The sequence below is a fragment of the Brachionichthys hirsutus genome, unplaced genomic scaffold (assembly GCF_040956055.1).
Source record: "Brachionichthys hirsutus isolate HB-005 unplaced genomic scaffold, CSIRO-AGI_Bhir_v1 contig_200, whole genome shotgun sequence".
Lineage (NCBI taxonomy): Eukaryota > Metazoa > Chordata > Actinopteri > Lophiiformes > Brachionichthyidae > Brachionichthys > Brachionichthys hirsutus.
This window is the reverse complement of record NW_027180317.1, coordinates 728,217-743,860: the sequence shown is the minus strand read 5'-3', so window position 1 is coordinate 743,860 and position 15,644 is coordinate 728,217. Positions and strand designations below refer to the sequence as shown.

Genomic DNA, 15,644 nt, shown 5'->3' with positions numbered 1-15,644 from the left:
GGATTATGTGTCCTAGTACAAGTGAATTGGAAACAGTGATGTAAACCAATTAGTGCTCTTATTGGGATTTATAATTTTGAATAATGTTTCAAATTTCACAGCAACAGATTCTAAAATTTGATCATTTGTTTGGAGACACTGGAGATTTCTAATGTTTGTAATTGAATGACTTGTTAATTACCTGCCTCTCGTTGTTAAATATGCAAACCTGACGGCTTTCTCTCTCTCTCTCTCTCTCTTTTAACAGAGACTTTGAGTCCCTTTCTCTTCTACAGACCAATTTGTCTCAACAGAAACGTTCCAAAATGTGGATGAATGCATTTTCACGTATAGCCCTGCCAGCCCTGCAGAGGAGCACCGCTACCATGGCCTTCTGGACACCGAGGGCTTGTCGCAGATCCGGAGAGGCCGCAGGTCCACTTCGCTCCTGTCTTCAATCGATGCAGATCCGTGAGCAGCAAACAGCGTCTCTCCCTCTGTCTCAACACTCGGTGAGACATGTCCAGTCTCTGCATGAGGAGAGGATGATAGCGGTGGAGTGGGAGGATGGAAGCAGCAGTTTGTATCCTTTCACCTGGCTGAGAGATAACTGTCAGTGTCCGCTGTGTTTCCTGGACTCCGCTCAAGCCCGGAAGTTGTTGATGGCTGACACTGATGTCAACATCGGAGTTGACGCCGTGGAAGTCACCAAAGACAACAAGGTACATTGTTGCGATGGTCGAGAACATCTGAGGCTCAGGAAGTAGATATTTTGGTCAGTTGGGATCAATAATGATTTTGTTTCGCCACAGGTTTCCATTCTGTGGCCGGACCAGCACTCCAGCGTGTTCCATCCAGACTGGCTGAAGAAACGCTGCTTCTCTCCTGCTGCCAGACAAACAATGCAAGAGGAGCTTTTCCTCAAAGGTGAGTCGAGTTTTTCTGTTTTACATTGAAACCATCACGGATTTTCTGGTAGTGAATCTGGCGATTTTTGTGATTGTGATTTTTATACAGACAGCTAAAGCTATTGCAGTCTAATGCAGCAGCCATGCATAAGCTCCACCTGCAGGAGCAGTTCAGTTTTTGTTTTGTTTTTATTCTGCAGAGATTTTAATTTGTTTTGTACAATGTGGTTTACTGTACTCCTAAAATGTGTTGCACTACACCTGCAGCTGTTTGTGTTTTACAGTCCACCTCATTTATATTTGTTTGATATCCTAAATCAGCTTTTTTAAATAATGACACCCCTTCAAATCACACACACACATCATGATTCTTCCTCTCTATGTGCTGATTTTTTTAATTTCTCGATAAATCCATTTTCACGACTGTGATTAAGCTGCATTGGAGGAGGCTTGTTTTTAATGTCGATATAATAAATGTCTTGTCCAACTAGCAGAAGTAAGAATAATAAAGTAATAAATAATATCCAAGAAATAATTCCTCCAGAGAAGCATAGATCTAAATGCTTTGTCATTCAGGCACATGATGTGTTTGTAAAAGAGGGGGCACATTTAGTTGTAGTACTTTGTGTACACAAAGTACACCTAGCTAAAATTAAATGGAACACAGTGTCCTTCATGTAGCTGATAACCAGAATGTTGTCAATATATTTGCTGTGAGTGTGCACACATGAAGGCAGCAGTGTGGAAACGAGGTTCAACCTGTAGCCAACTAGAAAGCTCTTTGAATCTCAGTATTGATGGAATTGTGTGAAAACCTTTTAAACCCTGTGCTAACCTCAATTCCAAGTTTTACACTAAATCATTTTAGCTAAACACCTTTATTTAGCTTTTTTACTTTTTTTTCTCAAATTCTTTTGTCACCAATTTTAACATTTATAGTAAATATTAATGAGGTAACAAAGTCCCTCTAATTTATTGTAAAATGCTTGTGTATTCTATTTTTATATTTCTCAAACTTCATAGCCACTGTGTGTGGTGTGAAGTGTGTAATTCTGTACTCTGTATACTTTAAAGTCAAGCTAAAGATGAAGAAGCAAAGCTTGACTGAGGTGCAGATGAACCCAGTGCTGCAGTTTCTGTTGATTAATCCCTGTTCAGTGGATCATGCAAGGATAAATCAAGGTTTCACAATTATTTGGTTTTCTGTTTGTGTAATTCCGTTTGTTATTGTTATCATGATAAACTCTCACTGTTTGAGTTTATGTAACTATTTTCACTAAAAATAGAGTGCCTTCCAATCACTCATCCACCGTCATTCGGTCACTCGTGTTTTTGTTTTTGTTTTTGCTTTAATTTACCAAAATCGGAGTATGTGAGGTTCTGATATTAAGCAAGAGTTTATGAGACCAAACAATGATCTCCTTCCTCCATGTCTGCCAACACCTTCTGTTAACTCAAGTACTTTAATCTCAAAGGTAACTACACTTTAGAAAACCTGTGTACTTCATTACATTCTCCTTTATTTATTATTATATTTATATTTATATTTATTTATTTATATATATATTTATTTGTTATTATAATATTTTTTAAATTCTTATTTAAAAACATATAACAAAAAAATGTGGTGGATTTTCTGGGGACTGGAACAGATTAACGGCATTTCCTTTCATTTCATTGGGGGGAAATCTGATTTGATATGTGAGCAAATTGAGTTTGGTCACGGTACAAATGAAACGTGTAAGTCATGGTACTACCCTACATTAACAGTGACCCAATACACCGAACAGTCTGTCAGACGGTGGAGGAGAAAGATGAGCTGTGGCAGAAGGTGGTGGTTTTTCAGTGGAGGGGGGGTGGACTGGAGTCAGGGCAGTGTGTGTGCAGACTTGTGGTCCTGAAGGAACCCACGGAGCTCAGCAGCTCCTGCTCAGTTCCAACGTGATGAACAATCCTTCTTATAACAGTTTACGCACATTTAGTTTTTTGTAGTATCGATTCCTCTCGCCGGTTTTCTGTGCAGAGGCGAGAGCGAGTTCACACAGCAAAGAGCAACAGAAGAATGCCATACAGTGACACGCTCCAGATTTGATGATTACCTCAGGAGCACTGGGACACATTTCCAAAAATACGCTCACATTCTTAAAAGATGGATTGATCATGTTTACCTTTCCATGACTTAAACTCAGTGTTCCCCACAGTTAAAATTTATGTTCCCTCTTTCATACATCACATCCCGAATGAATGGGCTCAAGCAGGGCTGTTAAAGTTCTTCAGCAGGGGGAGTTTAGTGCACACAGGACACTATTAGGTCAATATGAAAAGTGGCCCACTGGGGATATTATCCTGTTTGTACAGTGCCTGCTGCTTTTATGTCTTCACGAATGTTTTTTTTCTCCTGCTTTCACCGTTTCTATGGAGTTGTTCATGTCTCACCGTAAGCAATTCAGCCGCAGCTATTAGCTGAGGAGACAAGGGACTAGTACAGTTCAAGGCAATTATTACACAAACAAAGCTCTGAACGGTTTATTACACAGACTCAAAGCAGGAGACAGTCGGAACGTGTTGAATTTAGATTTCTTCAGGGGTTCCAAATGTTTTCAGGTCCGTTTTTAGCATCCCATTAATAAATCAGTGGATTCCAAAGTTTGTGTTTTGTTTTTAGTCGTTTTTTGTTTCACTTCTGTACAGAAACAGTGTAAGGTTGCGAAATTTCTGAGAAGCTGATGTCTCTGTAAATGCAAAGCCTCATTCAGACTCCCTCTTCCATATGGAAAACTATTTTAGTGTCAGGCTCAAGAAAAGCACTACATGTTCTTAAAACCCACACAAACTCCCCATTGGCAGTATTTCCTTCCATGGGAATGAACAATTCCCCAAGCATGAAGGTATGTGTATCCAGAATTTTATGAATTCTTCCTGGTCTCAGTTCCTACAGACATTTTATAATCAAATGTGTCATGTCCCGTTATAAAGTTGCCATTTTCTGGTTTGTCTGTCTGTCTGTCTGTCTTCTTAAAGACACTTCTTGTCTCTGTAATCAATACGACTTTAACATTGTGTTCTCAGGACACATCCTGTACACTTTGAACCTTTTGCAGGAGGAGGAGCGATTATGTTGAATTGCTTTCTGGAACACAAGCTTATGACACTTGGCAGCTTATCTTCAGTGGCGCTTCCTTCCACCAATAAATCCATCGGGGAGTTACTCAAAACCTGCCAGATGCATTTACTATTTGAACCATGTCATCATTTCAGGCTGCCCATTTTGCGCCTGTCACGTTTATTTAGTCGTGGGTGGAATCATAACTAATATCATGTCGCTGGTATTTAGAACTTGGACCTGAAACAGGCTAAATTGATTTGAGGAAATGTAAAATAATATAATGCACAGAATCACAGCCTTTTCCTGCATACTCCAGCCATTGGTAAAGGACTCTGTCCTCTTGCTGCTGGCTCCTGAATGTGCCATGATGATGACGCGTCATTTGTGAGTCATTGTCTTTGATCACTCAAAGTAAATGCGTAGTTTGTGCTGATAGATGCACCGCTTCCCTACCTCCTTTGATCAGACCTCCTTTCAAATGTATCAGCAGTGGATGCAGTTTAGTTTGGAAGCTAAGAAGATTTCTGCTGTAGTGTTCTATGATTTTCAATTCGTCATTAAGCTGGATCATGTGTTTGGTTGAGTGTACATAGAGAATGCCCTCCGCAATGTGTGAAAGTCTTCAGATAGCCGAGCTGCAATCAACCTGATATTGTAAATGTAATGATCACTTGAAAGATGTTGGATTCATAAGTTAGGTTTTTCTTTTACTAAATTGATCATCTCAATTGTAGCTTACAGTGTGTGCATTGGTATTGCAAGGCTCTATCTGTTTTACCCATACCCCTACAGCTTATTTATAATGTGTATATTTATGCTTTTTAGAGTCGTAAAGAGCCCACAAATTGTAAATATTAGCATTAGACTGCGTGTCACCCGAATGTTATGAACAGAAGTGAACGATGAAAGGAAAGCATCCTGAGCAGCAATAATTTGAGGCTTGCACCCGCGCCCTCCGTTGGATGCAGCGCAGCCTTTTAAGCCAGTATTTGATCTATAAACAGATTCATTATCAGGCTGCTTCCTGAGCAGACTTTTCAGTCAGCAGGTGGGTTTATTTAGTACTAATTAAGTTCTTAAAGCAAGCTGGGACATCTCAGCCAGCTTGTTTTGTCCCATTACAAATGCAATAGCTTTATTTATATTGGCTCAAATGAACAAGTATTTGCTCCCAGTTTCAAACCAGCTGCTCTAAAGTTGTTTGGCATGTGCAGTAAACACCTTAAGTATGCACTGGCAAATATCAAACATTGAACACCCTTTATCACAAAGAAGATATTTTACTGTTGCTGGTGTTTTCACCAGTGGTGTGCTGTAAACAGTCCCTCTTAAATAGTAGTTGTAGTTGTAGTTGTAGCTGTAGTTTGCTGGTCACAGCAACTCCTGGCACCTTACCTCAACTAATTGTACAACAAGTGTAATTATTCGCTCTAGTCTACTAAAATATCTGCATAGATCGGTCAAATTTGATCCAGGATCAAAAGTAATTAAAACATTGCAGCAATTTTAAAGGCTCTACTCCTGTCACTGGTTTTTCTACTAATTTCAAAATCTAACAGTTTGTGGGGAGCAACGCATTGAAGTGCAGGAAGCCCCCCCCCCCTAGACACATCTGTCTATGTTTGAAAATAGTAACACTGAACCTTAGATCTCTTGAGTCTGATTTTTTTCTGGTGGTGGCATTGAGATGCTCTTAAATCTTTTATTATTCTCACAATATTTTGCTGCATGCAGTAAAAACACTGGACCATAAATTAAATTGTCAGTCATTTGCAAAGCAAAATAGATGCTGTCACTTTAATGGTTTTGTTGCTCCCTTGGCTTTTTAGTCTGCTGTGCTACTTTTGGTATTGCTGTTTCTTCACCTCAGTTCAGTTGTAAATACCTGCTATATATATATGTGTATATATATATACCGTATATAATATGAACTGTACCTCTGAGTTTGGACTTTTCTTTCTTTCTCAAGTCTGCTGACTGATTCTATAACTCAGCCAAATAGCAGTTGATTTGTCATTTCCCTGTCTGGCTGGTGTTCTGTGCCATCTGGACTGAATTTAGCCTTCGATGTCATCCCTCCTCCGTTGACAGAACAGCTCCTGGAAACAAAGCCGTGGAGGTCCATCCATGGAAAAGCGCGTGTTTTTCCAAACACATCACTACCCATGGCGTTGCATATGGCCTGCAAAGCTGGCTCCTCAGGCCCGTGTGAACACACGTGAGCATGCTGTGTTATCAATCTGAAAGGAATTTGAGGAATCTAATCTGTAAACTACAACTGGAGTGTTTCCATTTGTCAGAAGTGGCTTTCATTATTGCGCAGTGGACCGCAGTGGACCGATGAAGGTTTAGCTTTTTGTGGTATGCCAAATCTTCCACATTTTGACTTCCCTTTCAAGGGAAGTTGGGCTTTCCCTCAACACGTTATGCTGTCTTTCACCCACACACAGTTCCTTTTTACAATGTGTCTGTAATTCCCCCGCAGATCAACTCTATTTATGTTGAATCCCCTTTTCTCTATCATCGCCTCTAATTTTACAGCATCAGACTACAATTAAACTTGTTATGTAATTATATGATGATGTAATGAACGTACTGTTCATTTCTCTGATGAGCCAGACCTCCTGCTTGACACTTTAAATACTGCTGAAAGCTCTTGAGTGTAAGTTGGCATGAAGAACAGAATTTGACAAACTATTGCAATGCAAGCCTCGGTAGAATTTTGGGAACGAGAACGTGTTGATGGAGAAAGACCTTAGTTTGGATGAATGTGCAGAGGTCCTCCAGTGAGAAAACACTGCTCACACAGTTTCCTTCATACTGGGAATGCAGCAGCTGGCTGCTCTGTCTTCCAGACATGTTTCAGAGATAGAGGTGTGATTGTCCAATCAGCAGAGGCTGCAGTAATTTCCCTGCATCTACAGCGACATACGTAGACACGCATTATGTCCGCTGTCGAAACAAAAATGTACATAATTGTTGACTGGAATATAACTTGAGAACAGTTTCTGTTCTATTTTATAGATGTCTGGATATATATACGCAATATCCGAATATTAAATACTTGTCTATTCTGTCACCTTATTTATTCATTTAAATAAGATTCTTTAAAAATGAATTTGTTGAGAATGCTGGTTTCAGCTTTTAAAGATGTAGAGGTGATAGGCTAGACTAGAGCGAGATACACTCCAAAGTTGACCACATCCGCTGGTCTGTGTGAGCCACGCAGCGAGTTCCAGTGCTGAGAATATATTCCTGATAACGAGTAAAAATGAAAGAATATGAACTCCAACTTTTTATTAGAGTAGACAAAGAATCAATACTCCACGGCACACCAGGATATGAGGGCTACTATTTTATCAGCAAATTTGAAGATCAAACTGCACATTTTGCACATTAATTCCCATTACACTTGATGGCCAACAGATGTTTCCTTATGATCAGGCCTTGATTATTGGAAAATGCAGAAAGTTTACATTCCCTCTTTTTTTTCTACTTGTCTGTATTTGTGCTCTGAAATGACATCATACATGGGTCATTGTTCATGCACTTTTAATTTAGGTGACCATGACCGTCACCTGCCCTCTTGGCAGACTAGCCTATCAAGTTTTATTTGCCATTTCCTACGTTGCACCACCGAGGCCTGTGCCACACAGCAGTGAAGCATGGGACCAACAAACGAGAGTTTATATTTCCAATACCAATTTATTTTTAAAAAGCCAACAACCATAGACGATAGCAGCAACGAGTCATGCTGTACAAAACTAGAACACCCAGTACATTTCCAAAAGTACTGCGATACAAGAACAAAATCTGGCTACAGAGGAGAAGTAGGTAGACGGTGAAAAGAACGCATAAAGGAAAAGAAATGAAAGTGTAGCTAGGAACAAAAATCACAATGCAGTCTATCATAGTAAACACAAGATATCACCTCATAACACATATTACGAAGAACAAGGTAACATTGAAAATGAATTGCAAACATTATTACCAGGGTAAATATTGAATACAAACAGGCTCATTTTGATCTATAATACTCTATCAGCAGATCAATAGGTTTTCTACATTTAAACTCTTGACTTGTAAAGTTAATAATAACGGCAGCTGTTGGTATAAAAGCAAGTCTACCTCCGGGTACAAATAAAGTAACCTTGAACCTTGAACCTTCCCTGCGAGCTGTCATGGAGCCTGTTAAACAGCATGAAATGGTCCTGTTCAGGTAAATACTGCCTTATAGTCAGCTTTTTAACTAAATGCTTGGTTATATTCCAACAATTTCTTTATCGACACTGAAGTATGGCTAAAATAAAATAATGATGAGATAAATGGGACATCTGAGGATCAAATTGCAACTGAAATGCACTCGTATTAGTCGTTAATTTCCACCAGAACTCTCAAATCTCATTTTAGAATGATGAACAACTTGAATCTGTTTCTGAAAATCTCGTTCATGGCTCCGAGGCTGCCGCTGTGCATTCCACAGACGGCCCCGTTGGTGGGAGCTGATGCGTAATCTGTTGGGAAACAAGGGAAAACAAAATTACTCCTGATCACTGCAGTGATTCCAACAGAGCTTTTAAGATGCCCACAGCTGCAGAGGATGATGCAGCCCTCCGAGCCTAAACAGCTCAGCGAGGGGAGAGCCAAACTGCCATGAGTTGTCTGACAGCCTCAGGAGCCGGAGGCTTCAGGTTTCCTCATCTGGAAAAGCCACTGTAGCAGACAACGACCGAAGGGGAAACCGGAGAGGGGATTATGCACATATACCATCTTGTCAAACTGTCAGTTGTGTCCCTTAAAGCAAATTCAAAAATAGTCCTTCCCGAGAAAGTGGGAGTGATTCTGAAATAAATGTGCAAATGAATTAAAATTGCAATTCTTACTTTGTTTGGACAAAACATACCACCTGTATAAGTAACGTTTACATGTCTTTAAAGTTAGTAAATCATTTATTCATACTTTCAGCTGTTACAGAGCAACATCGGCGTTTGTTTGAAGCTGGTTGTCTCTTTCCCTTGTGAATGTTATTCTTATTTTCATTCTTTTAGCTTAGTTTTTGGTCACAAGCAACTCCTGCAGGAAAAGTCAGACTCTTAAAACTCACCAATGTTCAACAGCTCGTTTTGGTGTTTGCTTTCTGAAGATGATTGATGTTTCTTTGCAGTGAACTTGGTTTAAAACAATGTGATATCCGTACTTAATTGAATCGAAGAGACACAAAGCGATGAAATAAACAGATATGAACATTACTATGTACAAATCTGTACTGTACAGTACAGATGATGCAGGATCAATAAACGTATCCACACCAGTGTGTCATGGATCCTATTTATTAATCTGCAGCCATGAACAATTCTCAGGGACCCATTACATGATGAAAAGGCAGATATTCATGGGAAGCTCTCATCCTTTGTTCAACTGGGGTCCCAGACTCTGAGCTCATTCTGCAGTAACGAGTCGTAAGCATTGAAAATGAGATCTGTGCTGAACTGCAGCCAGGACTCTGCAGCTGATGTGCACCAGACGGACAGTCAGCACTGTATCTTGTCTCTGCCGCGGGAGACAGCCTTACAGCACTGAAACTGTCCTCTCTGTGTAAGACCTCCAGGTCCAGTTTCACAAGAGTAATTGTAACATGCATGCATGATCTTTGCCCCAGTTCCTCGTTCTCAGCCTTGTTTTTCAGCCGCCCTCTCGACAGGTTTTAACATGCAGGGGCTTCCTGACCCTTCAAACTGTGCGACCAGAAGCTAATTATTTGTGACAACCGCCTGGAGGGAGTTCTCCGAATCATAATGGTCACTATGTTTCTGACTGACGTCACATTTCTGAGTGCTTTGTTGCTCACGGCCTTAAAATTAAAAAAAGCCCTGAAACGTCACGTCAGCAGTAAACAGACTGCTGTAATCTTTATGGCCTTCACATTGAGCACTCATATAATCGTTTAATGATTTAGACCCGGAGGGTCAGAGAGCAAAGTCTGCTGTGAGTCCAGCTCCTGAACATTTTCTCTGGATGACAAATGTGTCACCCATTAAAAACGAATGCAGACAAGGTAAAGAAAAAAAATAAAACGTTCCTTTCAAGTGGCTGAATTTGAAAAGCAGACCATAGGAAGAGTCACAAACATCAGACAGGTACACAACCTCCCAAGCTAAACCATCCACATCCTCCTCCTCCTCCTCCTGCTGAAAATATACTTAGCAGCTGTTTCTGTGGAAATCACTGGAGAGAGGCTGTATGGAAAAAGGAATGGAGCCAGCTGGGTGGAGGGCTGTGGGTTGATTCTTTCCACTTGTGTCTGTCTGACAGAGACTGCCTGTTTTTTGTTTTTTTTCTCAGCAAGCTATTCATCTTGAAGCAGGCAAACCCGTGCATAAAGTGGCAAGATAAAACCTTTTCAAATAAGATGAACGTGAATGATTTCCTTTGTGTTAATAGCTTTAGTATTATGTTTCAGCTTCAACGAGTTGTTTTCCTTCACTTGTCCATCAGACAACACTTCTCAAAGAAAACTTGTCCTGAATTTACGTTAGGCTATTTGATGGAAAGTATAAAGAAATAGCTGTGCTCTGTTCTCATCCCTGCTGCACACCGGGATGGGTCTGGTTCATTTTTACCATTGAATACGCGCTTAGGTCACTGAATCTGTAGACTATGATTTATCCCACTTCACAAAGTCTGCTAATATTCTGCCAATAAACCAATTTTTTTTAGATTTATTTATGCAGCATGGAAAGAATGTACAGTATATTAAAAACATGCCTTGCAGATTGTCACTCAATAAATCCCACAGATTTCTGACAGACCATGAAGGAAACGGAATGCAGCTCCTCATTCAGTGGCCTTGATGCAGACACTTCTCTACTTTCAGCACACTGTTCGTTTAACTGAGCAGCGCCAAGACACTCGGGTGGAAAAGCCTTGTGTTGGTGCCTTGTAGACGCGTATTTATCATTACACACACAGAAAGCTCCACTAAATCTGCGCTGAGATGAAATGACATTTCTTTCATGTCCCGTTTCTCCTGTCAGAATGTTATTATTGGGACTCTAAGCTGCACATTCCCACAGCCAACTATGAGGAAGTCATCCATGACGATAAGGCTGCCCTGGATTGGCTCTTGGCTCTGCGTCGTTTTGGCCTGGTCCACCTAAAGGGGGCTCCGAAGGAGAGCGGCCCTGTGGACAGGCTCTCTAAGAGGATTGGCTATCATAGATTGACGTATTACGGGTAAGACTGCTTGGCATTGATCCATTTTGCTCCATTTACCCTCAGCCAAGACGTGGTTGAATAGTCACCAATAAATCCAAACATTCCACTGATCATCATCAGCACAGATACGAATAATATGTAAAATAAATGCAAAAGAAACTTTTCATCCATTTATCACTGAATCAGAAAATAGGAACTCTGTATTTTAGGAAATATTTGGTCAGATTGTAATCCTGCAGCCTAAACGTGTAGGAGTTCGCCAGTCTCTTGATTCGTTTTGGTTCCGTGGAAACACTTTGGGTGTTTGTTGGCTCTTCATCGCTTTGAGCTGCTGCAGTGCTTATTGTCTGACGACAGAGACGAGGATAACAAACTAAAAGTCACTCCAGCTTTTCTAAAGCAGAGGAATTACCTGGTGCACTCAGTCAGAACAGCAGCCTGGAGAGTAACGCTTCACTGCCAGGGGACGAGCTCATCCTGCTGAAAGTCAAAAGTCTAAAGAGGAGCCGTCATTAGAGAAGCCAGACTTTTATGAGTGGGCATCCAAATGAGACGTGCATACAGAACATAGGAGATAAATTTACCTCCCTGGTGCTCGACTCCTGCAGCATCTCAATGAGGTGTCTGCCTCAGAGGCTTCCGTCTTTGAATTCCTGGGAAGCTGTCCACTCTGTCCTCAGGGATCCCCAAAAAGTTAATCTCATCTCGACCTTTTTCTCCACAAAGATGAGTTGTTGCTGCTTGACATCCAAAGCCAAAGTTAAATAATTAATGTGACGTTAATTAACCATATAATGCTTGTCCTCAGGCATACTTGGGAGGTCTCGGACAAATACATGGCAAACAATTTAGCCTATACATCAGAAAAGCTGAGTGTCCACACAGACTACCCTGCCCTGCAGCACACACCCGGAGTGAGTCAAGTTTGTTTTTTTTACCCCATTCCTTCCTCAAAGGATGAAACCACATTAATGTCCTGCTTTTAGAAGTTTGTTTCAACTGTTGGCACTTGGTTTTGACATAATGAAGGATTGTAAAACCAGCATTTGTGCGGCATATGTGTGTGTGTGTTGTTTTTTTTAAATGGTAGGTGCAGTTTCTGCACTGCATCAAGCCGGCTGCAGAAGGAGGGGAGACCGACATGGTGGATGGCTTCCACGCAGCCATGCAGCTGCAGAGAGAGGACCCAGAGGCCTTCAAGACTCTCACCACCCTCCGTGCTGACTTTACAGACAGAGGGACAGACTACTGCGACTTCATGCTGCAGTCCAAGAAACGCATCATCGAGTGAGTGGAGGCAGACTCTTCTCGTTCCTTCATTCTCTTTGTGTGGCAGTTCACGCCTTGTCCAAACTGAAATGACAATGCATAAATAAATTTAAAAAGATGCAGTGGTATGCCATACCAACAGAAGTGTGATTTTCAATGGGACACTGCCATCTGTTGTCCAAAATAATTTTGTCCGTATACTGTATGCATGCCTCCAAAAACGTGTAGCAGAAATGTTTAAAAGCAGTGTGAAAAGCGCCAATGTGTTGCGGTGAGTAGTCCAACACCCTCATTGACATTGTGATGAAGAGATATTTAATCAATTTATGATAAATGAGACATTTCTAAATGCGTTCTGTATGAAGTGACTGAATTTATCTTTTTTGCCATGACGGATAAATCTGTTGTTTTGAGGGATGAATCCTCAAGTCGATAAAAAGAGGGACATTTTAACTCTTGGCCTCTACTTATGAATTTGACTCAGACATGTTTGCTTGTATATTACTGTGGTCTAAACATGCATTCAAAGTTGTAGCCATTTTTGAACTATTCCATTATTAATGTTGGGTTAGTTTGATGCTGAACTTTGGCCTTCCTCTTCGCTCTGAGCAGACTTAATTCAGAAGGCCAAATCAAGATGATAAACTTCAACAATGCCACCAGAGATTCGGTGCTGGATGTCCCCTTGCAGCAGGTCCAGCCCTTCTATAGAGCCTACAGAGCCTTTATGGACATCTTGAACCGACCGGAGAACATGGTCACCTTCAGAATGGAGCCAGGTCAGTATGCACTTCCTCAAAGCCCATTGATATGAAATGGGACTACATCCATGATTAAGCCCACAGATTCACCACCAGAAAACCTAGGAAAAAATGGTCAGGATGCAGTTTTGGATGAGGAATAGGCGATCACAGGAAGAGTTGTAAATGTACCGGTACTCCTAATATGACTGAGTTACTGTATTATTATTAGTATATTTAATGATTTTATTTTTGTGTTTCCATCAAGGTCACAATGACCTCAGAATCAGCATCATCTGTCACTTTACACCACTAAATAATGAAAACTTCAGTATCTTAATTCAAGATGCCGTATAGGAAGGTGCTCCGAGTGAAGAGACTCTCTCCTCGAGCTCGTCCATGTTGACGGGGAGTCCTTCATGTTGTTTACATGGTTCAATACGCTAGAAAGCAAACCGGCTGTTATGCATCAGTCTCTGAATCTCTGAAGGCCTAAGTCTTTAAACTTGACAAAGGTGAGAGGACATGGCTGCAGCAAAGAGAGGGTGAGATGTGATGACTCGGCGCTGGCATTCAGTTTTTGTGTCATTTACCATTTTTCAAAACAGAGCATTGGTGTTAGAAATTGACTGTTTCATCAGATTCAGAGTTTGGTGCTTCATTTTAATCTACTATGCTCAAAACTAGTTACTTACTTTACTGCAGTGACTGGTTCAACATTGCCCCGCAAGACCAACATTTTGGCTTTTTGCTCTTCCAACACGTAGCCAGTCGCTTCTTTCCTTTAGCACAAGATCATTTACAAAGCTATTAGGTTCATTTATAAATGATCTATTACAAGACTCATCTCAAGGTAAGTCACAAGGATTAAACCAAGAAGAACCAAAGCATACAAGATATTAGCCAAATTAAGTAAAGCTGCCAAGGAATTGCCAGTTATTTCCTTTTTAGGATTTGAAAAAAATATTTCTAATCTCAAAGAAAATTAATATTTGACCTCAGTTTCTGAATTTTGTATTTCAGGTGAGATGGTGACCTTTGATAATTGGCGTTTGCTGCACGGCCGGAGACGCTACACTAACAAGCCAGATGCGATGCGGCATCTGGAAGGTGCCTACCTGGACTGGGATGAAGTCACATCCCGCCTACGGATACTCCGCTGCTCAGTCCAACAGAAAGCATGAGCTCCGGAAACCGTAAAACACAAAAATGTATATTTGCCACAGATTCAAATTGTGTGATTATAGTTTCATGTTCCCAAATTAAATCAGTACCCTCGCCGAAGCGGAGGCGAGGGTATTGCAATTGGGTGCGTTTGTCTGTTTGTTTGTCTGTCCGAGCGCATAACTCAAAAACTAGTAACCCAATCGACTCGACATTTTTACACAAGCAAGGTTCTGTCCGTGGCTCGGTCCTCCCCGAGAACGGCGTTGATCCGGACCTGGATCCAGATTCTAGAATTATTTTTACATCTGGAATTGTGCCTGTGCTGTAAACTGCCACTTTAAGAGGGAGGGACACGAATGGCATGATGGGAAAAAGAGTCCAGAAGGACTCTTGTAGTACGTTCCGGAGCAGCAAGCTAGAGCAGGTTTGGCCCCTCTGATCTGGAAGCCCTGTTTACTGTCTCACAAGATCGAATAGTCTATTGGAGGCGAGGGTCTGCAATCTCTGATTGTCGTTTTCTAGTTTTAAATGGATGCACTTCTGTTCAGAAACGTCTTAAGAAAAATAACATTTTGCAAGCTTGTTTTAATTAAAGTTTGAAGTAAATCCTCAGCACTGAATTTTGTCTTCCACTTATTTATATCATTTATTTTCTTCATTAATGGACAAACTATACAAAGTGTGTTTGCGACAAGTTTATTGTATTGCCAAAGCTGTACGTGTTCTATAAATATTTATTTTTATTTTTTCCCAAATACTGGAGTACTTACACATGGCATCTCAGTTCACTTATTCCCTCTAGTAACAGCAGCTGTCTATCTAGTACAATGGCAGAGATGAGCAATAAACTGGTTTAATGAAAAAAAAAGTCATAAAGTAGACAAAATAAATTGTCTCATTCCCAGCAACTAGCAACCCTTTGAGCTGCTTCAGATCAAGTTCAGTCTTATTAATACAGCCATGTTATTCATTAAGGGAAAAAAATCATACAGACCATTTTCTGAACAGTTAACATCAAAATAAGAACATCTCCAGTGATATAACAGACTTATATATTGCTGATCTGCAGACACTAATGACCACGTGAACACAAACCCACACACGTCAGTGTTAATAGAACAACAGGAGCAGTTCGGGACAGAAGCAACAAGGAGCCCCCCTCCCCACCCCCATCTACTCGGTGGGCCGAGCTGTCGGCTTGAACGTGTCAAAGAGTCAGAAAGCTGCGAACGTTGATGTGGCTGGTGCTCTCCTTTGGTC

At 40.8% G+C, this 15,644-nt stretch overlaps 1 protein-coding gene across 1 annotated transcript; it reads left to right on the top strand.

Moving 5' to 3' along the window:
• Positions 1–305: 305 nt before the first annotated feature.
• On the top strand, positions 306–14,401 carry LOC137912594 (gamma-butyrobetaine dioxygenase-like). Its single transcript, XM_068756732.1, has 7 exons — positions 306–701; positions 792–906; positions 11,028–11,226; positions 12,017–12,122; positions 12,299–12,495; positions 13,090–13,256; positions 14,241–14,401. Exons 1-7 carry the CDS (start codon positions 306–308, stop codon positions 14,399–14,401), a joined length of 1,341 nt encoding a protein of 446 aa, XP_068612833.1.
• Positions 14,402–15,644: the final 1,243 nt, after the last annotated feature.